Genomic DNA, 23,750 nt, shown 5'->3' on the forward strand with positions numbered 1-23,750 from the left:
CTGATAACATAAAACGAGAATAAGCAGGAAAAACCTCAAACATGGAGCTTAAACAACATGTTGCTCAACACCCACTGGATTATTACCTGGAGCCAAGGAAAAAGAGGCTACAAGCTATCAAAATTTAGGGGATGCAGCAAAAGGTGAATTAAGTTAATTGCAGTACAGGCAAGACAAATCCCAGATGAACAATTTAACTTATCTAAAGCAACTGAAAAGGAACAAAAACAAATGTTAAAAGGAAGGAAATAAAAAAATTAGAGTAGGAAGAAGTGAATTAGAAACCAGGCTATCTAGGGCCTCCCCAGTGGCGCAGCGGTTGAGCGCTGGGTTGCGAGGCTGCCCGCGGCTTCTGCAGCACCGGTTCGATCCCTGGCTGCTCCCCGGCCACCGGAGGAGGGTCCCGCATGGCGCGCAGACCTCTCCTGCCGCCCGCTGCTCCCCTCAGCAGTGTGCTTCGGTCCTTCTGCCTGCTCTGCTCCCCACTCTGGCTCTGGTGGATTCTCTCACCCTCCCGCACTTCTGACTGTACCCAGTGCTTGTATAAATAAATAAATCTTTAAAAAAAGGAAAAAAAGAAAAAGAAACCAGGCTATCTAGAAGATCAGTGAAAAAAGTTGGTTCTTGGAGAAGATAAAATTGAGTCTAGGCTAATAAGAGAAAACTAAAAGAAATGGAAGGAAAAATCACTACAGATGCCAGAGAAATGCAGAGGATTATGAGATGATTATGATCAAATATATAAATTTGGGTAATATTGAAGAAAGTATAAATGTTAAGAACAATATGGTTTACCAAGAGTGAAGCAAGAAGAAAACCTGAACAACCACAATTCTGGAAATTGAAATAATCAGACATCTCTTACCAAACAAAATCTCAGGATCAGGTGACTCTTTTAAGTTTGAATTTTATCAAACTTGAAAGAATTTATGCCCACTTAAATTATTCCCAAAAATCAAAGAAGGAAAAGGGCCTCACTTGTGGCCTAGGAGTTAAATCTCAGTGTTACCACCTCTATGGCCTGAGTTCGATCCATGGCCAGGGAGCTGCCCACAAGGTGCAGCAGGCCTCTCCTGTCTCCCGCTGCTCCCCTCAGCAGTGTATTTCAGTAGACCTGCTTGTTCTGCTCCCTACTCTGTCTCTGGTGGGGCCTCTGGAGACGCTCCCCTGTGACTTGGGATGTGGTGTCCTTGGTAAGGACACACTAAGCCAGTTCTGATATGTTGCTAGGTTGGTCCTTGAAGTATGGAAGAAATGGTGGCCCCCAGTAAATAAGGTGAGCACAGAATCATTATGGCCAACGTATTCAGAGGCCAAAAGGCTCAGCGAGGTGGAAGTGCAGCATAGATGCACTCTGGAAAGAGCAATGAATACGAGTGCTGGGCACTGATAGTCCAAGAGCCTGCGTGTTGTCCTACGAGGCAGAGTGGATACTTGGAGCTGGGCTCCCAGGGATCAGCAGGGATGACAGGATTCCAGAGTAGAGGTTCGCTGATGTACTGACCAGGACAGGAGCAAGGCAGAGTGGCAACCAGGGAGCTTGCAGCTTCCATGCCGATGACTGGGAGGCCAAGGTACTCCGAGGGACCATAGCAGCCCCTGTACCGCTTGAATTTTATAGGATGGAAAGCACTGGAGAGGAGGCTCCTGCAACTGCTGATGGGAGATCTCTAGGAGCCCCCCATTATCAGGCCTGAGTGGGTCCTCAGACCTAGAGGTCACACTGACAGGGAGGCTGGGTCCCTTGTGGAAAAATCTCTAAGGCCTCAGCAAACGCTTGCAGTGGCAGTGCCACCAATCCTTCGCCAAAGGGACCAACAACCATTTCCAGCGAGCAACCTTCACAGGGAAAAGGGGGTACCAGTGATTCCAAGGGCTGTTGGGTACATGGTCTGAATGGGCTTTGGTTGCCGGATACGTCTAGAGGGCTTGGGATTCTCTCCCGTTCGCACTCGCTTCCTGGGTGAACCCCCTCTGGCCGCCTTTCCCAACACCCATCCGTTGCCAGCTCCGTGGGTATCTCCCCAGGCCAGACCTCTCCTCCGATCTTTACAGACTCACGTCCGTCCGCCCCATGATGCCTAATGGGCACCTCACCCCAGTCCCTGGTGAACTCGGATCTGCCCACCCTGTCTGTGCCAAAACCGCGTCTCCTACAGTCTTCCCATCTCCATAAATGACACCACCATCCTGCTTGTTTGTCACACCCCGAAGCCTAGCGGTGTTCCTGGCTTTCTCACCCTGCGTAACAGTCTGCTAGCAAACCCTGTCAGGATTCCCCAAAACCTGCCTAGACCCTGATCGACCACGCCACTTCCACCACCACCTCTGGCGACAAGGCACGCTCTTTCCTCCCGGCTCTGGCAGTGGCTGGAAGCGGGCCTGCTCCCGCCCTCGGCCTCAGGTCTAGGGGCACTAGGGCTACCAAGGGACCGTTCACACACCACTCCCCTCTGCTCAAAATCCCACAGTGGCCCCCACCACACTCAGGGTAACAAGTGTTCGTGGAGGTCTCCCCGGGCCCCCCTGGCCAGTGCTTCCCGCCCGCGCGGCCACAGGCCCTCCCTGGTATTTCTCTACCACAACAGAGAGGGTCCCGCCTCCGGGCCCGCGCTCTTTGCCCTGCCCAGAGCCTCTTGTCTTTCGGGAATGCCTTGCTTCCTCACCTTCGAATATCTGTTCAAACCTCCCTTCAGCGAGGCCTTCGCCTCATTTAAAATGGCGACGCCTCCCTCATCACATTTTCCTCCCATCCTCCATTTTCCTCTTCACTTTGCACCGACAGCTCTGCTTTATATGTTGCTCCTGGCGTGTTTGTTGTTTTCTTCTCTCTCAGGAAGCCTGGATTTGGGGCTGCAGCGCTCGCACCCGTGTCCGGAGTGTCCACTGCTGCAGGTGGGCCGGGCGAACGAGCAGGGCAAAGCCGAGCTCGCTCCGCGAACCGCCGGGCCGCGCCCACGCTGACTCCCGCGTCGCGCCGACTTTATTCTGAGCCGAGGAAGGAGCCGCTGGGGGACCTGGCGGGAGGGCGGGCTCGGAACCGAGCTGACGCGCCGGCCCCTAGCGTGGCGCGGTCGCCAGGGAAACGCGCCGCCCGGGGCCGGACTACAACTCCCAGCGGCCCCCGCGGCTTCCGGCCGGCAAGATGGTGGCGCGCAGGGGGAAGCGCGCGGCGCGGCACTCTGAGGCGCGGATCCCGAGCCCGCCGGGCTACTCGGGTGAGGGGCCCCGGGCCGCGGGGTCGGGCACGGCCAGGCTTCGCGGGGAGGTGGCTCGGGGGTCGGGGGGCCCCGGCGGGTCGTGAGGGCCCGGAGCCCCCGACCCACGCGGTGTCCCGCGCTGCGGCGGCCGCGCTCCCCGGGCCGAGCCCGGGGGGTCCCGCCCGCCCCGCCAGGCGAGCCCGCCGCGTCTCCCGCGTCTGCGCCTCCTCGTCCCGCCCCAGCATGGCAGGGGCCTCCGAGTTGGTTCTCCTGCCTGCGCCTCCTGTCCCCGCGCGGGGCCCGCGGGTCGCCTCAGGTCAGACGGCAGCAGAGCGTGCCTCACGCCCTCGGGCCGGCCCCGGCCCCCTCCGGGCGCCGCCGTGGGCGCCCGACACAAACCTGATTGTTTCCAGCCGGCTTGGGCCGCTGCTGCCCAGGAGCGCTGTCTGTGCCGCCGCAGCGGCGCGCAGGTGACACCGGCAGGGTGTGGCACTTGCTGTGCCCCTTCCTCGGTTCCTGAACCAGCCGCGCCCCGGGCACCCCTTCTGGGGCACCCCTTCTGCCTCTCCCTGTCCCTTCGGGATTTGATGCCATCTTATTCCATGAGTTCATTGCCTCTCCTGACCCGTGGGCGCCCCGAGCGCACCTCTGTGCTCAGAAGGTGGGGAGCATAGGAACAGCCCCGAGGTTTGCGGTTTAGGGCTTATGCGGATTAAAACGTATGGGGGCCGTTACCCACATGATCATACAAATGTCGCTCAGGGCCTGAGGGAAGTGGCGCGGCCCTGGGGATGAGGCTGGCACCTCAGCTTCTCCTGAGGAGTGAAGCCAGAAACCCGGAGAATGGGCAGAGAAGGGGTGGTGCTCCTGGTCAGGCCTTGGCTTACTGCAGTAACAGAGATGGGCAGGGTCCTGCAGGGCCTCCAGCCACACCCCGTGAGGATTTGGGGGTTCACCCCATGAGCAGTAGGGTGTGCTCTCTCATTTCTCCCCACCTGTAACATCTGCCCTCTACATGGCCTCTCCCACCCCGGCCGGGGAGCTCCTCCTGGGCAGAGGTTTCTTGGCTCTCCCGGCCTACCCAGCACTCCCCACAGGCCTGGCCCGGGAAGAGCTCAGAGAAGGATGGACAGACAGATGGAACTGGCCAGGAACAGCCTGAACTTGACTTTCATACTCTTCCTCCCACCCCTGCTTCTCTTCCAGCCATTCCCATCAAGTTCTCGGAAAAACAGCAGGCTTCTCATTACCTCTACGTGAGAGAGCACAGAGTTCGAGAAGGCACCAAGTCTTCCTGGCCTCAGAAGAAGACCCTTTTTGTCCTCAATGTGCCCCCGTACTGCACAGAGGTAAGCTGGTGCCTGGGAGGGAACTGGTGGGCTCAGGTCAGGGCTTCAGGCCGCGCTGGGCTCCCACTGGCCCCACCAAGTCTAGTGAGGTGGCAGCAGCTCATAAGAAGCCCTACGGGGGTTGCACAGAGGCCTGCTTCTCTCGTGGCAGGAAATTGGCCTTTTATTTATTTTTTTAAAGGTTTATTTATTTATGCATACAAGAACTGAGGTACAGACCAGAGGTGTGGGGGGTGAGAGGATTCACCAGAGACAGAGTGGGGAACAGAACAGGCAGATTGACTGAAATACACTGCTGAGGGGAGCAGCGGGCGAGACAGGAGAGGTCTGCTGCTCCATGGGGGTTGCTCCCTGGCCGGTGATCGAACTCGTGTTGCAGAGGCTGTGGATTGCTTCATAGGTTGCGTCTTAACCCCTTGCACCACCAGGGAGGCCCAGGAAATTGGCCTATTAAAGCTGTGCTAAGAAAAACAATCCAAGGAGCCCAAAGGTTTTCATTATTATCCAGAACTGCAGAATTACATGTTGTTTTCCCCAATTCTGAAAGTCACACATGTTCATAGTGAGAAATAAGGAAAGTTGAAGAAAATAAAGTTACCTCTAGATCTGCCATCCATGTCCATTAAATTTTTTTCCTCCAAAAAACTGTTAAAGTTAATATTATGTAGATTTACAGAAGAGCAACTAAGGGAATTGCTGGATTATAGATGAAGTTTTGTTTCAAAAAGGAAGTCTGTTCTCGGAAAGATTCTCGAGTGCTAGAGAGAGGAAGGAGCGCCACGAGGAGAGATGTCACTTTAGCCTTGGCTGAGGCGCATGTGCAGAGCCGGGCATTCCGTGCCCCACCCCACGTGGTCAGCGCCAGGTGGACAACCTGGGAGGGCGCCTAGTTAGAACCTGCTCCTGCTTTTGCAATCATTCACCTATAGAGGTTGCTAGGGACTGAGCTTCCCCAAGATGGCCTCTGCGAGCGCAATTCCGTTCAGCTGGGTGAGGAGAACAGGCACGTGGTGGGTCCTGTCGGCAGCCCCAAGCTGGGTCTGCTTGTCTCCTCCCTCCCAGGGCACTGAGGCCTGGCTTTCCCCCCAGTTTTTAACATGAAGGTCTCCCAGGTGCTTCCTCAGAGCGGGAGGCTGCATTTAGAGGACAGGCTGGCCCAGGCCTCCCTGTTTGCCCTGAGGCAGAGATGCAGGTGCTTAGACCCCAGCAGCCCGCCGGGGCTGTGCTGGGACCCCGTCGAGGCTCCCCTTGCTCCCCTTGCAGGAGTGCCTGGCCCGCCTCCTCTCCCGGTGCGGCCCTGTCCAGTCTGTGGAGCTACAGGAGAAGCCAGATCTTGCCGAGGGCCCCAAAGAGCCCAGGTCGAAGTTTTTTCAGCCCAAGCCTGTCCCGGTAAGCCTCCCCACACTGGGGTCTGCTGGAAGGCGGAGGGGGTGCTGTGGGGTGTGGGGGGGGGGCAGGTGGTAGCTGTGCAGTGTGGCCAGCGTCCCTTGCCAGCCGAGGCCCATCCTGAAGACATGCGGGAGGGCTTTGTCTTCCACTAATGGTGGCTCGTTCTCACGACTCAGTCCGGGCCACTGTTCTTCCCATGGAGACCCCGTCCCATGAACCCGCGCCCCCCCCCCGCCCCGCCCGGCACAGTGGCGCTTGTGCGTCTGTCCATGCTCCTGGCCCCGCCTCAGCTCTCACTGCGCGCCTCCTGGAGCTGGAGAAAGGGCTGTTGCCTCTCCGTGGGGAAGAGGTGGGAGCAGGTCCCTTCTACAGAGGTTGGATAAGCCTGCTCCCCAGATGACGGGACAGCCTCTTGGTGGTCCTCCCGGTCCAGTGACAAGCCCAGCTGCGGATGGTGCGCTTGTGCAGCGGTGGGTGACAGGGAGTGCAGGGGGTTCCCAGCACTCTGATGTGTCTTCCCTGCCCAGGGCTTCCAGGTAGCCTATGTGGTGTTCCAGAAGCCGGGCGGGGTGGTGGCTGCCTTGGCTTTGAAGGGCCCGTTGCTGATCTCCACCGAGACGCACCCCGTGAAGAGCGGCGTGCACAGTCAGTACTGGGTCGGGTTCGGCGTCGGCACCCTGGGCTGGTGGGGGAGGCTTTGTAGCCGCAGGGTCTGTGAGTGCTTCAGGGTGTGGGAGGCCTGAGCGGGTGGGAGAGGTGAGGGCCCAGCTTCCCCTGCTAGAATTTGCTTTACCACCCGAACCCTGAGCCACACGGCTGTTCTCTCACCGTTCCCTGTTCCTGTGAGCCCGAGTGAGAAGGTGCCAGCTAGCCTGGCGGGTTCTGAGTGGGGCCCTGAGGGTCTGCCTGAGGAAACGCCTTTTCCTCGCCCTTTCCAATGCTCAGAGTGGATTGGCGACTACACAGACTCGGTGCCGGACCCCGAGGCCCTAAGGGTGGAAGTGGACACGTTCATGCAGGCCTACGACGAGAAGGTTGCCGAGGTGGGACTTGGCCTGTGGCTGTGAGGAAGAGGGGGTTGTGCGCGCTGGGCTCCCTAGCCCAGTGGGCCGGCGGCAGCCTGTCCCTCGCCAGCCTGTGTCCAGGCTTCCTTCCCTGCTGATCTGGGGCCACTGCCTGGTGACATGTGGTCTCTAGACTGTAGGGAAAGCACGGTTGGAGGGTGGAAGAGGAGGCTGCGCTGGCGCAGATGTGGGCTTGGGGGCTCACTGGGGTGATTCTGGGTGCCAGAGAGCCCAGGGAGGTCCAGGGGAGAGGCGCTTTGGGCTGCAGGCTGACCCCAGGGCCGGCCCGTCCCCGGCCATTCCCTGCAGGAGGAGGCCAAGGCCAAGGAGGAGGAAGGGGTCCCTGACGAGGAGGGCTGGGTGAAGGTGACCCGCCGGGGCCGGCGGCCCGTACTCCCCCGGACGGAGGCGGCCAGCCTGCGCGTGCTGGAGAGGGAGAAGCGGAAGCGCGCCCGCAAGGAGCTGCTCAACTTCTACGCCTGGCAGCACCGCGAGACCAAGATGGAACGTAAGGGCGTGTCCAGGCCCCGTCCTGCCCCCTGCCCTTGGCCACAAGGCCTGTGGGTGGCTACCAGCCCGAGCGGTGGGGTCTCTTCAGGCAGAGACTTCCCCTTGGGCTCTGCAGTTCAAGTCCCAGCAGCCACCCGGGTGGTGGTCCTGTGGCTCCCAGAGGCACCTGCATTTGCCCAGTGGGTGGGGGCCCCTGGGTCCCTTAGAGGTGCAGAGGCGCCGAGTCTGAGTGGTGGTGCGGGAACCTGTCAGCCTCCAGTGAGAGCCGTGGCGGTGGGGGGCGAGACTCAGTTTGAGAGCGTGGCACGGTATTAGGGTGTCCGTGGCACCGTAGCCTGTGGCCTGCCTGGCAGTGATGGTGCTGAGCCCACTACCCAGCCGCCTGGCCGGGGAAGGTGCTCTCCCCTGCGCTCCAGCGCGCAGCCCTTCATCATCTGCCTTCCCTTGATCTCTTGACCCCGTGTACCCTTGGGTCACTGCCATCTCCACTCTGGGTGGAGCCTTGTACCTCTCCTGGCACCCCCAGGCTGGCTGCTGCAATGCGGGGGTTTCCCGGCTCCCCTAGAGCCTGTTGCCTTCCCCTTGGTGTGCAGGCTGGGGTAGGGAGTGTCGCTTCGCGCTCTGTTCACTGGAAGCTCAGGCCTGCTGTCTCCTCCCCCTGACCGTCCTGTTTCCTCACTATTTGCCAACGCAGAATGGGGAAGGGCACTGAGCTCCCCAGCTAGGTGTAGGGAGCGCGTGGTCCAACCCTGCTTCTCCCCGACCCCCAGATCTGGCACAGCTGCGCAAGAAGTTCGAGGAGGACAAGCAGAGGATCGAACTGATGCGGGCCCAGCGCAAATTCCGGCCCTACTGAGTGTGGCCCGGGAGGGGCAGTGGATGGCGGCGGCGGCGCCAGCAGGGACGTGCTCCCGGGGCGTGTCCTGGCTCATCTCCAGATCTGAGCCACGCCTCAGGGGCGAAGGGGACAGTCACCTGTGGTTTGGGGCTTCAGCAGTCCTGTACCTGGTGCTGGCCAGGCCCAGCCAGCATGGGGACGTGGCCCGGGAAGTGGCGCCTTCCCTCTCCCCTCCCGTCCCCTCTCGGCCTGGCGTCTGACACCCGCCCCCCCCCCCCCCGCCCCCGCGTGTGCCTCGGCCTCGGAAGCAGGAAGAACACAGGGACAGTTTATTTTTGATTACAAAAGCCCCTGAGCTGTGCATGGGGTCCCGGCCCCGTCCAGCTGCTGCCAGTGTTGCAGATTCAGCCACAAACACACAACTCACCCCCTCCACTCCCCCCGATCCTGGCAATGTCTCCCCTTGAATCAGTCAAGTTAGAATCTCAGCGTTCTCGCTCCACCAACTGTGCCCTGGATTCTGCCAGCCTGTCGGGTCGTACCAGGGAGGTCCGTTCCCCCCGCCTGGTTGGGGCCTCGGGAGGAGGGAGTCGGGGCAGAAGGCATGAGGTCTCGGGGCTACGGACTCTGTAAGAAGGTGCAGATGATACTGGCCACGTTCTGGGGCTGGTTCAGGTGGACGTAGTGGTTGCCCGGGACTTCCACAAACTGGAACCGCTAGAGGAGGGAGGGTGCACAGTCAGGTGCCGCCCGGAGGGCTGGCGGGCCCTCTGCGCCCCGCTCTTCCGTGACCACTGCCGCGGTGGTTTGCTGATGGGGCCGGTGGCTGAGCCACAGCTGCAGCGGCTTGGTGGGTGGACAGGCCTGACTGCGAGGCAAGAGTGCAAACTCGGGGTTCTGGGCCATTGTAAACTGAAGCAGAGCTCGGCTGGATGGGGGGGTCGGGGCTGCTGGTTCTGATCATCACGCGAGGCGGAGCACCTTTTGCACTGGGCTCTGCCTGACAGGACCGTTAGGCTCTGCGGGTGCACCCAGCCCACCAGGCGGCTTCCCGTTTAAGGCAGCGCTAGAGGCCCGCAGCGGCAGGTGCGTGTGGGTAGATGATCCTAAAATGCCAGGTGTCCCAGGGATGGGGGCAAAGGTCAAGGGCAGCTCGAGTTCCACCCTGGAGACTCACCCACCCCTGCTGCCAGCAGCCCTGATGGGTGGTGTGAGGTCATCTGTTCCTGTTTAGGACCCTATAAAATTGGGGGCCTCCCCTGGCCGAGTTGCACTTGGTCCAGGGTGTATGTGAGGACAATAAACTGGAAGGTTCTGCCAATACAGCCTGTCTCCTGACATGTGACCCCAGATCTCCAGGGACTGTGACCACAGCAGGGAGGGGGCTTAGACCTGGGGCAGGGCAGAGGGGCGAGGGGCCCTGCGTGGCTGACGCCTTCCCAGACCCCGGCACCTACGTCCTTCAGGGTCGACTTCAGCGTGTCGAGCAAGAAGCTCACGGCTTCCCTCTTGTCGTCATTCTCTCTCCGCACGGCATAAAATCCTTGGGTTGATCTGAACGGGAAGAAACGGGGTCCAGCCTGGCGCTGATTCCTCGGCGCCTCAGGACCGGTTCGCCTGACTTGGCTACACGGCCAGGCCCCGCCCGGCGCCTCGCTGTCCTGCTGGCGGGACCACTGGGCGCAGAGCTGGGGGCCAGGCAGGCCCTGGCGTAGGCCTCGTCCTTGGTCCCTCCCGTTTAAACACACGATTCCATTAATAGGCGTTTTAAAAACAGCCACGTGGTGGCCGCGCGACAGAAGCGGGGTCCCACAGCTTCCGGTCTGTTCAGTGGTGCGGCCGTCGCCAGCATCAATTTTAGAAAGTTTCATCTCAAACCCACCCTTGCGTGTGCAGCTGCAGCGCGTGTGCTCCAGCTCCTAGTCTCGCGCCGGCTGACCTCGTTTCCCCGTTTGGCCTGGATGTGCGTGGAACCCCGCGCCCCTGTACTCTGCCTGGCTTTTCACTCTGCGCGTTGTCAAGGCCCGTCGTGGGGTGGGGTCAGGGTCTCCCTCCTTGTGCGGCCAAGAACATGGTGGGGAGACCACGTGCTCGCGGGCTGACCCCTCACGGACGCCTTGGTTGTCACTGCCCGCTAGCGGCTTGGACCTGCCTCTCTAGGCCCTGTGCTGGGTGCCGAGGCCCAGGGGTGTCCCCGGAGGCCACAGCTCCTGCCTCGGGCGTGCTACAACCAGCCAGGTGCGGTACGGCGTGGAGCTGTGGGGAGTGGGTCACCCTAAAGCCACCCTAAAAGACGTTCTTAGCCCTGGGCGCTGGGGGTGGGGAAGGCAGCCTGAGGGGCAGAGGGGGCCTGGAGCGCATGAGGGCCAAGCTGTAATGTCTGCCACCTGGGTGCCCCCGACACACCTGTTCAGAGGGGTGGCGCACCCCAGCTGTCCAAGCCTCCCCTCCCTGGCCCCGCGTTCAGGGGTGGGGCGGGGGCCTTTCCCAGGAAAAACAGCAGTGTGGTCTGGCAGTGTGGTCTCGCCGGGAGGACGGACCCCCCAGCCCCCCAGGCCTCCCTCCGCGCGGCTCACTCACTTGATGAGCAGGACGCGGGCCTGCAGCTGCTTCATGGCGTGCACAAACAGCTCCTTGCTGACGAAGTCGAAGCAGTGCTCTGGCTGGAGAGACGAAACCAGTGAGTACCCCCACCGGCCCTGCCGTGGGCATGAATATTCCATTCCCAGGAAACCACACACAGAGCCAGAAGGTCATGGCCACAAAAAACTCATTGTCCTTGTTCTGCCCTGAACCCCAACAAGTCATTTCTTGCTCCTCGGGCTAAAACACCCTGAGTGCTTTTCTAGAAACAGGCTCCCATGTCACCCGCACGGTGCAACGAGATTGACTGAGGAGCCAGCGTGTGAGTCTTCACAGGGAAGCCCACAGTTGAGGGGAGCCCACGGCTGAGGGCAGGTGGAGAGGCAGTCCCACCCCAGGGAGGGGTTCACAGCACCCAAGTTAATTCCCTGGTGAAAACAGAAGCACTGCCCCCCCCACCAAGTCTGTGATCGCGTCACTGCCCACGGCTGACAGGAGGGGGCGCTGGAACGCAACTCAGGTGGGGACCTCCCCAGGCAGGGGCCCCCTCCCTCCCTCCGGCACAGCCTTGAAGCTCTTCACAACCTTGGGGCTGAGGCTTGAGGGGGTCCCCCGGGCCTGCCTCAATTCTGTGCGGGTCACCAAGGCAGAGTGTGGGGCTGCATCTCCCACGTGTCTCCAGGTGTGAAAACGTGGCGAGGAATGGTGGGCAGAACCCAGCCACTGCTGTGGGCCGGGGGGCCGTGCTGCCACTGTGGAGAGGGTGTGGGGGCTCCCCAAGGGTTAAACAGGACAACCACGACCCTGTGACCAGCAATCCCCCTCCTGCTGTCTAGACACAGGAACTGAAAACGCACTTGAACAGAAAAGTGTCCACTCATGTCCACCGCGGCCCATGGGCAGCAGCGACCCGAGCCCCGCGCGCAGAGCGGGAGCCGGACGCGCCCCAGGTGGTGCCACGGAAGACACGTGACATCATCGTGTGAAATAATCCGGACAAAAAAGGCCTTTATCGCAGGACTCACCCCCTATTTATAGGGGTTCCCCAGAGCAGATTCCAGGGTTGACAGAAAAGAGCTGGGTTGTGGGGCCGCTCAGCGGGGCTAATATCTTCGGTGCCCCTGAATTGAATACTCGTGAAAGGCTTACAAAGCATCAGTATCATGGGCCTCCCCTGGGGGCGCCTGCAGCCTCTGCAGCTCCGGTTCCATCCCCAGCCCCCAGCGAGGGTCCCACATGGCACGCAGCTCTCTCCTGCCGCCCGCTGCTCCCCTCAGCAGCGTGCCTGCTCTGCTCCCTGTTTTGGCTCTGGTGAATTCTCTCACCCTCCCGCGTTTCTGCCTGTACCCAGCGCTTGTATAAATAAATCAATCTTAAAAAAAAAAAAAAGCATCAGTGTCACACCACGTGTACGTAACAACGGTCCAAACAGGAGGGGGCTGAGGGGTACCGCCAGGGCGGGAGACTCACCAAGGCGATCCTGCGGTCTCTGTTCAGCACCACACCTGGAACAGCAGAGAGCGGGCCTCAGGGCGGGTGGGGGACTCGCTCCACACCCCTGGGCCCGGCCTTCCAGCCGGGGCGCACCGCTCAAGCCTGACGTCTTCTGGGGGTTTCAGCCGTCCTCTGGGCATTCAGCTGGAACAGAGCTTGGCCCACAGAGGAGCCACCAGCATGGCCCACAGAGGGGCCCTGGGGGCAGTGACCTGCCTGGAGCCCTAGTTCTGGGTCTCTGAGAACCTTAAAATGATCAGTCAGAGCTTAAGTAACCGGAAGTGCCCAGCAGCTGAGATTCCTGCTGTGCCAGGACAGTGAAGTTCTCTGCCATGAACGAAGACTCGGAGTCTAAATGAAGCTGCAGCAGGGGGAGCCTGGGGAGAGCAAGAGAGCAGCTCGGCCTTTCACGCTTTATGAAAGACTTGAACAAAGGAACGAGAAGATAGCACGCGCTTGTGGCTTTGCTTATACAGATGAATGAGTTACTGCTGAAAACAAGTTTACCAGGTTGGGAGGGAGCACACGCCAGCACGTCCTCAGAGAACAGGAGTCAGTTCTGGGAAGAAGTTCTGTTTGCAGAACTTCCGAAGTCCTGGCACTCCGCGTACAGAGTCAACAGGTGCTCTCCAAAGACTCCAGCTCCCCGCAGGGCAGCAGGCTCCCAGCAGCCTGCCTTCACTTGTCGAAAGAAATGAGACCAAAAAAAGGCTGGCGAGATCTGCGGGACCCAGCAGCAGGCCAGCCTCGCTTCTCTGCCACCCTGCCCACCCAGGAGGGACGGACACCCGCGATTCCACGCCTGGGCAGCGTCCCCTCGAGGAAGGCTACAGGGGTGTCATCCAGAGTGGCGGTCACTGGAGTGGGAGTGAGGGGGAGGTGACTGGGAGACACAGGCCGCTTGGCTGCCTAGGGGAGGCCGCGCCCTCCTTCCTGCAGGTCTTTGCCTCAGCACTGCCCGGCCAGGCCTCTTAGTCCCCCACTTAACACACACTCCGGATCTCTGCCCCTGCCGACCTACCTCTCCCCGCCTAGGCACTGTCTAGCCACTTCCCGCCACACCCCCCCACCCTTGCTCCAGGGGCAAAGGGCTTGGGTTCCCAATCCCAGCCTGCCAAGCAGCCTGCCACCCAGCGTGGGCTTGCTCCGAGGCGCTGCAGGTTGAAAGAGCAGATTTAGCGCGGGGCTTGGGTGAGGACGAAGGGGTTGGGGCAGGGGCCTGCTGTGGCTTCCCTGCGTGCAGGAATGGGGCGGTTGTCAGTCACAGTGTAAACATACATTATGAACCCCACAAGTGGTTTCGAGCTAAACCACCCGAGTCTAAAGTGCACGTGGAAAAATAAACACGCAGGAAGATTGGAAAGGGCCCTAACAGGAGCCTGTCCCGCATGGTTCTGCATGTCTCCTGGAAAGGTCCCACTGCGGGGAGGAGGACCTTGCAGCTGCCACAGACGCAGCCCGCCTGTAACTCTCACCTGCTTGAGGACCTAGGCCACTGATCTCGTTCCTCACTCATTTCCCCACACCATCCCCTTGACCCCTTGACCCTTTCTGCCACCTGCTCCCTCTTTTTTTTTTTTAAGATTTTTAAAATTTATTTATGCAGACAAGAGCTGGGGTGCAGGGGAGAGGATTCACCAGAGACAGAGCGGGGAGCAGAACAGGTGGATTTGACTGAAATCCTCAGCTGAGGGGAGCAGCAGGTGAGACAGGAGAGGTCTGCTGCGCCCTGTGGGTCAGCTCCCTTTCCGGGGATCGAACTCATGCTGCAGTGGCTGCGGATAGTTTGATAGCGCTGAGACTAACCCCTGCGCCACCAGGGAGACCTGCCACCGGTTTCTTCTTAACCTCAGGCGCCCCATTGGGTTTTGCGCTTCCTTAAGCCCCCTGCGCGGAAGCGCCCAGCATCTGTCTTCCTCTTTCCGACTCCCTCGCCTCGCTGTCCTGCAGCTACTAAAATGCACGTAGGGGTTCAATAAACCAAATGTGGGTGCTGGCAAGTGCTGGGCGGACAGAAGGTGGAGAGTTGGAACCCACACCGATGGCATTTAGGGGGTGACAGGGCAGCCCCTCCCTGGGGACCATCACAGACTTTTTAATAACAGCATCAGCAACCGCGGAGCCATCTGGGAAAACAGCAAACCCCAGCGCACACCGCAACGCCCAAGGCGTCGACTCCAGCACAGGCGGGACTCCCACGCCAGCTTTAACCTTGACTCAAAGTGCCGGAGCCGGAGGACACCTCGTGGAGGACGTTTAAAAGCCCTGCGGGCAAGAAAAGCCACTCAAGGCAGAGTCAAACAACAGTCGGGGAAAGTACCAGTGACGCAGTCCACCCCACCCCGCGTCTGAGGAGTCCCGGACTGGAGGAGACCGACACCCCGTCATCGTCGTCTGGCAAGAGCACAGGTCACAGGTGAGGGAGACGCAGCCCCCCCATGACGAGAAAATGCAAGTGAGGCCCCCCCTGCATGTACCTGCTCACCGAGCGCACCGGCAAAATCGCGCCCATGGGAGCTGGGGGGCAGCCTTGGCCTCTCACCTGTCCCAGGCCAGGCAGCTGAGGGACAGCCCTGCGGGTCCCCCGCGCCTTCCAAAGCAGCCCCGCACCCGTGCAGGGAGCGCAGCCGCCTCCGGGGCACCAGGGGCCGGAGCAGAGGCGGCAGGGATGGTGTCTGCATTTACCTAAGGAAACCCTGGAAGGATGAGACCCTACGGGGGTTCCCTGCGCTGAGCTGAGGAAGAGGAGGGCTGGGAACAGACCGAGGCCCAGCTAAACACACGTACTTTTGTGACTGTGGTTTTAAAGCCACCTTCTAGCCCCGTCCCAGAAAGCACTATTAAATTAAAAACCAAAATGACAACCAGGTTGGCATCTCTGCCCAGCCCTGAAGCCCTGTCATGGGGCGGGGTGGGGGGGCACTTTGGGGAGGGCTCCCCCAGGGGAGGCGGGTCGGGTCACCCAGCTGGAAAATGGATGTTTGCACACAGAGTGGCTTTCCGAGAAAGAAACAATTACGGAAACATTAAGAAAAGCTATTTTCCGTAATTATTAGGTTTTCCCCTCTAATGAGAGATTATGGAATTTTTAGAAGATAAATTTAGATGATTAATTGTTGATAGAGGTTCTTAATCAGGCATCTGTGACGCAAAATACTTAGAAGGACCATGTAACTGGGAGAGTTCCTGGCCGTGGCGCTGGTACATCCTCTCCGCCCAGGGAGCGGGCCGGGCCCCTGGCGCCTCAGCCCTGGGCACACTCCAGCCCCTGCCTGGGCCCCACCCAGCCTCACGGAGAAATCCAGGCCTGGTTTTAGCTGCTCCTGGGCTGTGCAAGACCTAAAGGTGGAGGAGTTATCTCGGTGGGGGGGTGACCTCCAAGCTGTCTGGGGACCTCCAGACCATTTTCTCTGCCCTGAGGCCTTGGCCCTTCCTGTGACCAGGTGCCCCGGCTGCGCCAGGGCCTCCGTGAGTGAGCACAGGCGGCGGCTGTCCCAGGCCAGGGCTGCTCCTGGCTGAGGGGTCCGGCCGCTAGTCCTAGGGCAGCAGCCCCGCACATCCGGGAGCGAGGCTGGCGCTCGGCCTTCTCTCCCCGGCCTCCGGTTCCCTGCCGAGGGGACTCATGGCCCTGCCTGCCAGTCACTCATGAGAGGCGTCTCCCCCTCCCCCAGCTGAGGGTTTCAAAACCCCGAAAGGATGCACAAAAGACCCACTTTGTAAGAAAATCCTCCCGAAAGCAAGCGCCATGCCTCCCCTCCCGCCGTCTCCGACCGACACTGTGGCTCAGAGGAGGCACGTGAGTCCTGGCCCTGGCCTGACTGGAGGCCTCTGATTCTACCGGGGGCTCTGGGGGCTCCTGGTGGCGTCAGGAGCGGGCTGCTCCCCAGGAAGGTCCAGCCATGTCTAGAAGCTTAGCATCTCACCCACCCACCCTCCAGGGAGGGGCGAGGGAGTCCATGATCCTTGGCCCACTTGATGAAGCCTCCATAAAAAGCCCCAGGGGTCAGGTCGGAGGGCAGGCGAGGTGCGGGGACCCTCCGCAGCCCCCCCCACCTCGCCCTCTGCGTCTCCCGTCTGCTGTGAGGGGGGCACTGTTCACCGGAAGCGGCGTTTCCCTGTCCCTCTGAGCCGCCGCGGCCTGTTACCGCGGCCGAGGTGTGGGTGAAGGTCCCGGATCTATAGCCCGCTGGCCAGGAGCTCAGCGGTGACCGGGACTTACCCCGGGACGAGCCCCTGCGCCGTGGGGTCTACGCTGACTGCAGGCGGACCGCATCAGAACCGCAGGGAGGGCGGGTCAGCGACGTGGGAGGCCCAGAGGTCTGGAGGTGGAGTCGCCAGTGTGGGGGGGTCTCCTCTAGCCAGGAGCCGGCCCACTGTCCAGGCCCAGGGCCCCCGCGCTGATTCTTGCCTCCTAACCAACCCCTGACTCCAGCCCCGCGTGTCCCCCATCCAGACTGTTCTAGAACTGGACTCTGCCAGGTTCCACTCAGTGCCCGTGACCCTGCGGTGGCTCCTCACCACCCCTGGATAGAATCCCCGCTGCTCAGTGTGCCCCACGAGGCCCTCTCTCTGGCCTCTGACCCCCCCCCGCCCCCACCCCGTGCTCCTCCAGGGCCGCATCCCCAACAGCTCGTTCAGGCAACTGCCAGGTAGACGATCACCTCCTACTGGTCTGTCTCCTAGAAACTAGACCTTCCTCTTTTAATGAAGTCGGGGCACCTGCCCATCAGGCTAAGAACCCCCAGCAGAAGGTGGGGATGCCCCTCAGCCTCCAGAAGGTGTCCTCTGTGCCCAGGGGACACCCATCTTGCAACGGTTTCCCTAAGGGGTTCGAGTTTGCGGGCACCCCTGGCAGGAGACTTTCTGTCCTCCTGAGTCCTGGGGACCCCCGAACTCCAGTCAACAGCAGCAGGAAAGCCGAGGGTGAGACGCCCTCACCCTAGCCTGGGCCAGGGTGGGCCGAGGGTCCCAAACCACAGCCAGGCTGGTCTAGAACAGCAGATGCCACCCGGTGCTCCCCACTTCCAATCAAAACCCTCGGAGAGCGGCTTTGCTTCTGGCGTGAACACCATGCCCACTGCTGACCTGCCCCCACCCCAAGGCTGCCCCCCCTACAGAGCTGGACATGCCCCAGTGGGCAGGGCCTCCGCAGGGCCTCCCTCCCCACCCCCCACCTCCTCCAGGGTGACCCCAGGCTGGTTCTGTCTGGCACATGCCTGCTGGGCGGGAGCCAGGAGCTTCCCAGGACCCGCAGTCAGAGGCAGTGCGAACTCGGGAAACCTTTCCACCTGCTCCCGCCCCGTCTCTGCCGTATACTCAAGAGGCCAGCAGAGGCCCCTTGCAGGCTGCTCACATGGTGGGGCGCCTCTCCAGCTGGCTGCTGCCCAAGGGGCCAGCAGAATGTGTTGTCAGGGCTCCCGGTTTGCAAGAGACGAAACCTCCATTTTTACATAAAACATTTTACATAAAATATGGGCAACCTACTCAGTCCCCCTCATGCCAAATGCTCGTGTTTAAACCACGCAGGTCAAACATGCTGGGCCCGAGCGTCCCTGGCAGCGTGGGCGGGTACCGGCTACTGTCCTCTGTCATGAGCCAGGGGCCTGCTCGGCTCCCCCAAAGCCCCATGAGCCAGACCCAGCTTGTGCCTCAAAACCTTCCCCGGCAGCTGCCTCCACTTGGATCACCTTCCTCCTGGACTGTGACCCTCACCGGCCTCAGCGCCCCAGGTCACCTTCCAAAGCCAGCCAGCCCGGCACACTCCGCTCCGAAGAGCGAACTGCAGGCCCCGCCACATCGGACCCCTCCCCCATCCTACCCTCTCACCTCACACTCTGCAGGGACACAGGGAGGGCTGCCACACGAGCCACAGGCCCCCGGAGGCCCGTGTCAGTGCCACGCCTCAGAGGGAACCAGTCCTGACCCAGGTCCTGGGATTCTGCCCTCAAGAACCGTGAGAAAATAAGTGTCTGCTGTTTCCACCTTCAGGTACTCCAGGGACGCGGGGATGGGGAGGCGGCTGCCGCGGCGCTCTGCCCTCTCCAGCCTGGAACGGGGCCTTGGGGGCCTGGTGGGGAGAACTTGTGAGGGGAGGAGCCCAGACAGTGGCTGCCCTGGGGTCGCCTCAACCAAGGAGGCACCCAGAGGCCTGGGAGCCTGATGGGTCTTCTTATAGGTTAACCCCGGGCCCCAAACGGCCGTGACTGCTGCAGAAGTTCCCCACAGAATGATCCAGCCACCTACCCCCCCAACCCCCGCCTTCCAGCAACACCCCCGCCCACGACAACTGCTCAGCGTCTGTATCACCACCTCACGTGGCCCTGGCCTGGCCTAATCTGCTGTCTGCTGGAGCTGGTCTTAGTCCAGATTAGCCCACTTCTGCGCCTGGGCCCTCTCGATGGGCCACCCGTGTGGGCATGTCGGGGAAGCCCGGGTCCATGGCCTTCTGCCCTCATCTCCTCTCTCCACCATGAATCTGCAGGGAGGCTTCAGGGACGGTAACTAAGACAACTCCCTTGCCCCCTAAGAGACCACAAACTGGCAGCCCGAGGTCCAAAGAGCCATTGGCGCACCCCATTTATCTCACAGTATGTGGTTAATTTCTGGAAGAAAAACACAACATAGCTCTGGCTTCTCCCGAGTAACTGGAAATTCTGGCCACACCAGACCCAAGAGCCCACAGAGTAACCCCGGCTGGGCCGCCCTTCGAGGCAGGTCTCCAGTTCCACAGCCCCCTCTGCTCCACACGCCTCGCTCCTCGCAGATTAACCCTACTACTTGCCAGCTACTCTGCCTCAGCTGGTACTTTATACACTGAATTCAGTCAGCCCCTCGCTAGATGCACTCAGCCCCTGAGCACAGAAGTCTCAGACCTGGCCCCCCGAGACAGCCAGCGGAGCCTAAGCGAGAAGAGACCTGTCCGAGATGGCCGAAGAGCAGAGTCAGGAACTGGACCCTGTTCTCTGCCCAGCACAGGGTGGACATGGTCCATCTTGCCCCTTGTCTCCCTCGGACTTTTACTTTACCTCCCGGGGCTGCTTCTGGACCCCCTCCTGGAGCAGGCCCTCCCATGAGCCCTTGCAGCCTGGCTTGGGCTTGGGCACACGGCAGACCCTTAGTAAAGGTTTCCCGGCTGCATTTATCAGAGAACAAAGTGTGAAGAACCCGGGCTTGAGGCTGCCCAAGGTCCCCAACATTTAGTCCCAAGACTTGGGACCCAGCTCCCCAGTGGACACGCTTTCTCAGGACCCGGCACAAGTCGCTAGGCCTTTCTGAGTCAGCTTCTCCAGCTCTAAATGGGAGGAAGACGGGACGCCAGGAGGATGGGGCGGCTCTGCAGAGCGCTGGGGTCACACCGGCCCCGGAGCAGCAGGGATGACACAGGCCTGTCCGTGGCAACGGCCGTGGACGGGGAGTCTCTCACCTTTGGCCACCTGCGTGGTTCCTCTCTGCAGGATGAGCTGCCCTCCGTCCTCCCCCACGTGACTGTTGTTCTTCAGGAACCTGGGGACAAAAAAAGTTGCTCAATGCTTTGGGGCAAAAAGGCTGACAACGAGGGCCTCCCCTGGTGGCGCAGTGGCTGAGCGCTGAGTTGGGAGGCTGCCCGCAGCCTCTGCAGCGCCAGTTCGCTCCCCGGCCACCGGCGAGGGTCCCACACACAAAAAAAAAACAGGCTGACAAAGAGCAGAGGCTGCAGGGACGGAGGCACCCGAAGGACGGGGTGCTTGCTGACGGCAGCGCGAGGGCGCCGGTGCGTGCCCGATTCCATTCCTGAGACGACAGCGATTTACAGAGCGGTGACCTACTGGGCACTGGGCCATGACCACAAACTCCAGAAGCGTAGACAAAAGCCACCCATGTGGTCACCACCCACAGGCCTGTGGTCACCTATAGGCAGGAAAGGGCAGCTCCCTGGGGAGCCGGGCAGGCTTCTGGGGGGCAGCAGCGAGGCGCGAAGGAGGAGTTGGGGGAGTCGGCAAAGTGCCAGGAGGGGAGGGAGGCCCTGGCAGAAGGAAGAAAAGGCGGGGGAGGCAGAGAGAGGCTGTGCGCGCACGCCCGGGCCTGCTTGCAGGGAGAGCAGGGGCTGGCCGGGGCCATCAGAAGGGGAGGGCACGGCGAGAGGGCGAGGATGACGGCAGATGCCCCCGCTGGGGACGGCAGTGCCAGGAAGCCTGATGCCTAGCAAAACACAGAGAACAGGCTGGGGGATTTTTGAGGAGATGGACGCTACCGCTCGGCCCCTGAGACTTCTCCCACCACTCCCGCAGACACCCCTGCCCGGGCCTGCCCCCCGCACGCACCCCTGCAGCATCTCCGCCGGGCTGACCACGCGGGAGGGCTTCTGGGCCGCCTCTAGCTGCAGTGTGTGTTCTATGGCCTTCCGCTTGTAGGTCAGGAGGTTGGGCATTTCCTGCAGATGGCAGGTTCCGCTGGGTGGGCAGGGATCTCGGCTGCACCCAGCAGCCCCTCATTCCGCCGAGCAGGATTCCTGCTGACCCGGTGCTGGCACGCAGGACCAGCCTGGCTGGCTAGGCCGCGTTCTCATTCCAGACGGTGGGGCGAGGACGGCCGGCTGGGGGCAGCTCAGGGACCCCGGCCCCACACCCCAGCACGCCCTCCAGTCCTGCCTGGGCCTGTCCATGGTGTACTGCTGGCTCAGCCGCCGAAGTGACATGCCCCCCTCAACCCCGGGGGGACAGGGAGGACCAGGCGCTCGCCCAGACAACGCGGAGGCGCCCAGACCCCGGAGCACCGCTGTCAACTCGGTGAGTGACGCAGGAAGGGGAGACCTGGGTCCCGCAGGGCCCGCGCACTCTGGGCAGGCGTGGGCTCGCTGTGTGCCCCCCGCTTCCTCAGCCACTGTCCCTGCCCTCGCACCCCATCAGTCACTGTGATTCTGCGGCCACACACGGCGTTTCCAAGGGTGACAGAGGCCCCTGCGCCCCTTTCCTTGCCATTTCTGGGGGTATAAGCCTCGGGGGTCTGATCCCTTTGTCTACTCCCTGCACCTCCGGCCTCCATGGGACCCCCCAAAGGAGACAGGGCAGAGGGCACCCCCAGACCCCAGGTCTCCCCAGCGGCAGCATGCCCAGGAGCCCCGCTGTTACCTGGGAGTCCAGAGCAAACGGCACTGACTCCAGCAAGACCAGCTTGTCCACCATCTCGGGGAAGATGCAGGAAAACTGAGGCGTGACACAGAGACGAGAATGAGCAGGACAGGGAGAAGGCAAAGGCGCCCAAGCGCTCCCGGGACACTAGTGCTTCCTGAGACAGCTCCAGGGAGGGGCCAGATTCGGGGTACCCTGGTAGAGGCCACAGGGAGGGTGAGGCACTGAACCCCCTTGGGAACTGTCACCCTTTCAGCCGGTGTCCCCACAACCCTGTTACCGCCTCTACAAAGCAAACAGGCCCAGCTAATGAATCATGGGCTTGAAACTCAGGATTTGAGGCGCTTCCCAGCTCCGGGAACTTCCCCTCCCTGCACTGGCTCTCCCCACCCTGCCTGCCGGGGCACCCAAGGTGGCCAGAGGTGGTCACGGCAGGGTCATCTACTCACCATTCCGCCCACAATGCCACCTGCAGGGCAAAAGAGCAGTTGGCTGGCACTCTTTCACCCTTTCCAGCCCCCCAATCCTGTGCAGCCTCCCCAGGGACAGTCGCCCCCGCACTAGCAGAGCAGGGCTCCCTCCCTGGGCCATGCGGCCTCTTCATCAGACCTGAACGCTCAGCGCGTACGGGCCTGTGTCCCTCCGGGCAGTGGCCTCCCCTCTCCGTGCAGGTCCCAGAATGCAGGGGAGACGCGGTACAGGGCACCAGCCCCTCTCCCTCCGCCACAGGCCCAGCTCCCCAGCCCAGTCGGGTCGTGGCCGCGTGTACTCACCAAAGCTGTGGCCTATGAGGGAAAACCGGCTCCACTTCAAGGCTGAAAACACAGGAGGCGCATCGGGATGGGCCCAACTTCCCCAAAGTCACCCATGAACTCCTGGCAGAACTGGGGCCAGGCCCCCTTACACCCAAGCCAGCGCTGCACCCCGTTCCGAAGACGAGAGGGGATGTCCCGAGCACCCCCACCACACACACCCCCCTTACTCACCGGCCGCCACTCTTCGGATCTCACTCACAAAGTTCTGGTGGAAATACGGGAGCCCCGGGCTATAATGGGACGAGAGCCCATGACCCCCAAAATCCATGGCAACATAATGAAAGTCTGATGCCGAGAGAAGGGGGTGGGAGAAGGTGTAGGTTAGCGGCTTCCTGGCCCTCCTCCTTCCCGGCCCCTCACCCCGCCACCCCCTCACCCCCACCCGGCCCCACCTTTCGGGAGAAGAGGGATGAGTCTGTCGAAGGAGTTGGCGTTGTCCAGCCAGCCGTGCAGGCAGAGAATCGGGGGCGCCTGCTGGGAGCCCCAGGCTTTGGCTGCGATGTGGCCCCAGGGCACGGCCAGCTTCAGCTCTGACAGCAGACCTGGGGGCAGCCAGCAGCCCCTGAGCGCGCGGCCGCCCCTGCCCTGGACCTGTGCCCCATGCAGGGCCCGCTGCCCACTGCCCTGGGGGGCTGGGGAGGGCCAGACAAGGGCTCCGGACACCCCGAAGAGAGGGACGGAAACTGGGACACCGGGGGCCGAGCGCCTTGAAGGGATTCATAGCAGAACTTTCCGGGGGGCTGGCCAGGCCCGGGCTCTGCCTCACGGCGTGTGACCTTGGGCGAGTGACCAGAACCTCCGGGCTCGGCGTCCTTCCCCGCGGGGCTGCCGACCACGGGCAGTCACCCCGCCGGCACTTCCCGCGCCCCGCGGCTGCGGGCCAGGGCGGCTGGGGGGCTCCCCTGCTCCCAGCGCTGGGTCCCCGCGGGCGCCGAGGTCCGGGCAGGCGCCTCAGCCCCCCGCGCGCGGGTCCCCCCCCACCCCGGCGCTGACCTTTGCCCCACTTGGCCCTCCCGGCCCGGGGGGACCTGCGTGACCCCAGACGCGCGCGCGCTCCTCGAGCCGGGGGTCTCCGGGGGCCCTGCCGCCCCGCCCTCCCACCATCGGCCACCCAGGAGGCGGCGCGGAGAGCGAACCCCGCGGGCCCCGCGCCGTCCCCCGCGGCCCAGGCCACGGGGCGGGCGGGGGCGCGCCCGAGGCCCCCCCGTCGCGCCCCGGTCTAAGGGCCCAGGGCGGAGTTTCACCCATTGCTCCGGTCCCGCGGCCGCTCGGCTGCCGTCACTGCAGGGCCGCCCGGGCGCCGGGGAGGGGCGCCCCAAGTTCCGGTGCCCGCCCTTCGGAGGCCCCGCCCCACCCGGCCCCGGGCCCGGCCCCCGAAGGCCCCGCCCGCCCCGTCCAGGC

At 62.0% G+C, this 23,750-nt stretch overlaps 2 protein-coding genes across 2 annotated transcripts; one reads left to right on the top strand and one right to left on the bottom strand.

Annotated features, from left to right (window-relative positions):
* Nucleotides 1–3,135: 3,135 nt before the first annotated feature.
* On the top strand, nt 3,136–9,924 carry RRP7A (ribosomal RNA processing 7 homolog A). Its single transcript, XM_037513430.2, has 7 exons — nt 3,136–3,218; nt 4,407–4,549; nt 5,813–5,938; nt 6,466–6,583; nt 6,884–6,981; nt 7,312–7,510; nt 8,283–9,924. Exons 1-7 carry the CDS (start codon nt 3,146–3,148, stop codon nt 8,366–8,368), a joined length of 843 nt encoding a protein of 280 aa, XP_037369327.1. The 5' UTR covers nt 3,136–3,145; the 3' UTR covers nt 8,369–9,924.
* Nucleotides 8,643–23,651, bottom strand: SERHL2 (serine hydrolase like 2). Its single transcript, XM_037513431.2, has 12 exons — nt 23,594–23,651; nt 22,742–22,891; nt 22,521–22,634; nt 22,308–22,349; nt 21,984–22,003; nt 21,535–21,609; nt 20,728–20,837; nt 19,851–19,930; nt 12,404–12,438; nt 10,931–11,013; nt 9,808–9,904; nt 8,643–9,067 (listed from the first exon to the last, which is right to left on the bottom strand). The coding sequence occupies exons 1-12, from the start codon at nt 23,595–23,597 to the stop codon at nt 8,969–8,971; spliced, it is 909 nt and encodes a 302-aa protein (XP_037369328.1). The 5' UTR covers nt 23,598–23,651; the 3' UTR covers nt 8,643–8,968.
* Between the last annotated feature and the right edge of the window lie 99 nt (nt 23,652–23,750).

Source organism: Talpa occidentalis, unplaced genomic scaffold (assembly GCF_014898055.3).
Source record: "Talpa occidentalis isolate TD23 unplaced genomic scaffold, MPIMG_talOcc4v2.1 talOcc4.16, whole genome shotgun sequence".
Classification (NCBI taxonomy): domain Eukaryota; kingdom Metazoa; phylum Chordata; class Mammalia; order Eulipotyphla; family Talpidae; genus Talpa; species Talpa occidentalis.

Excerpts from the sequence above, each read along its gene's own strand:
- SERHL2 (XM_037513431.2), bottom strand. Across the intron at positions 22,350-22,520 it reads GATCCGAAGAGTGGCGGCCG|CCTTGAAGTGGAGCCGGTTT; the intron begins GTGAGTAAGGGG and ends CTGTGTTTTCAG. Across the intron at positions 19,931-20,727 it reads CCGGCGGAGATGCTGCAGGG|GTTCCTGAAGAACAACAGTC; the intron begins GTGCGTGCGGGG and ends TTTTGTCCCCAG.
- RRP7A (XM_037513430.2), top strand. The coding sequence starts at position 3,146 with ATGGTGGCGCGCAGGGGGAAGCGCGCGGCGCGGCACTCTGAGGCGCGG. Across the intron at positions 6,982-7,311 it reads ACGACGAGAAGGTTGCCGAG|GAGGAGGCCAAGGCCAAGGA; the intron begins GTGGGACTTGGC and ends CATTCCCTGCAG. Across the intron at positions 7,511-8,282 it reads CCGCGAGACCAAGATGGAAC|ATCTGGCACAGCTGCGCAAG; the intron begins GTAAGGGCGTGT and ends CCCGACCCCCAG.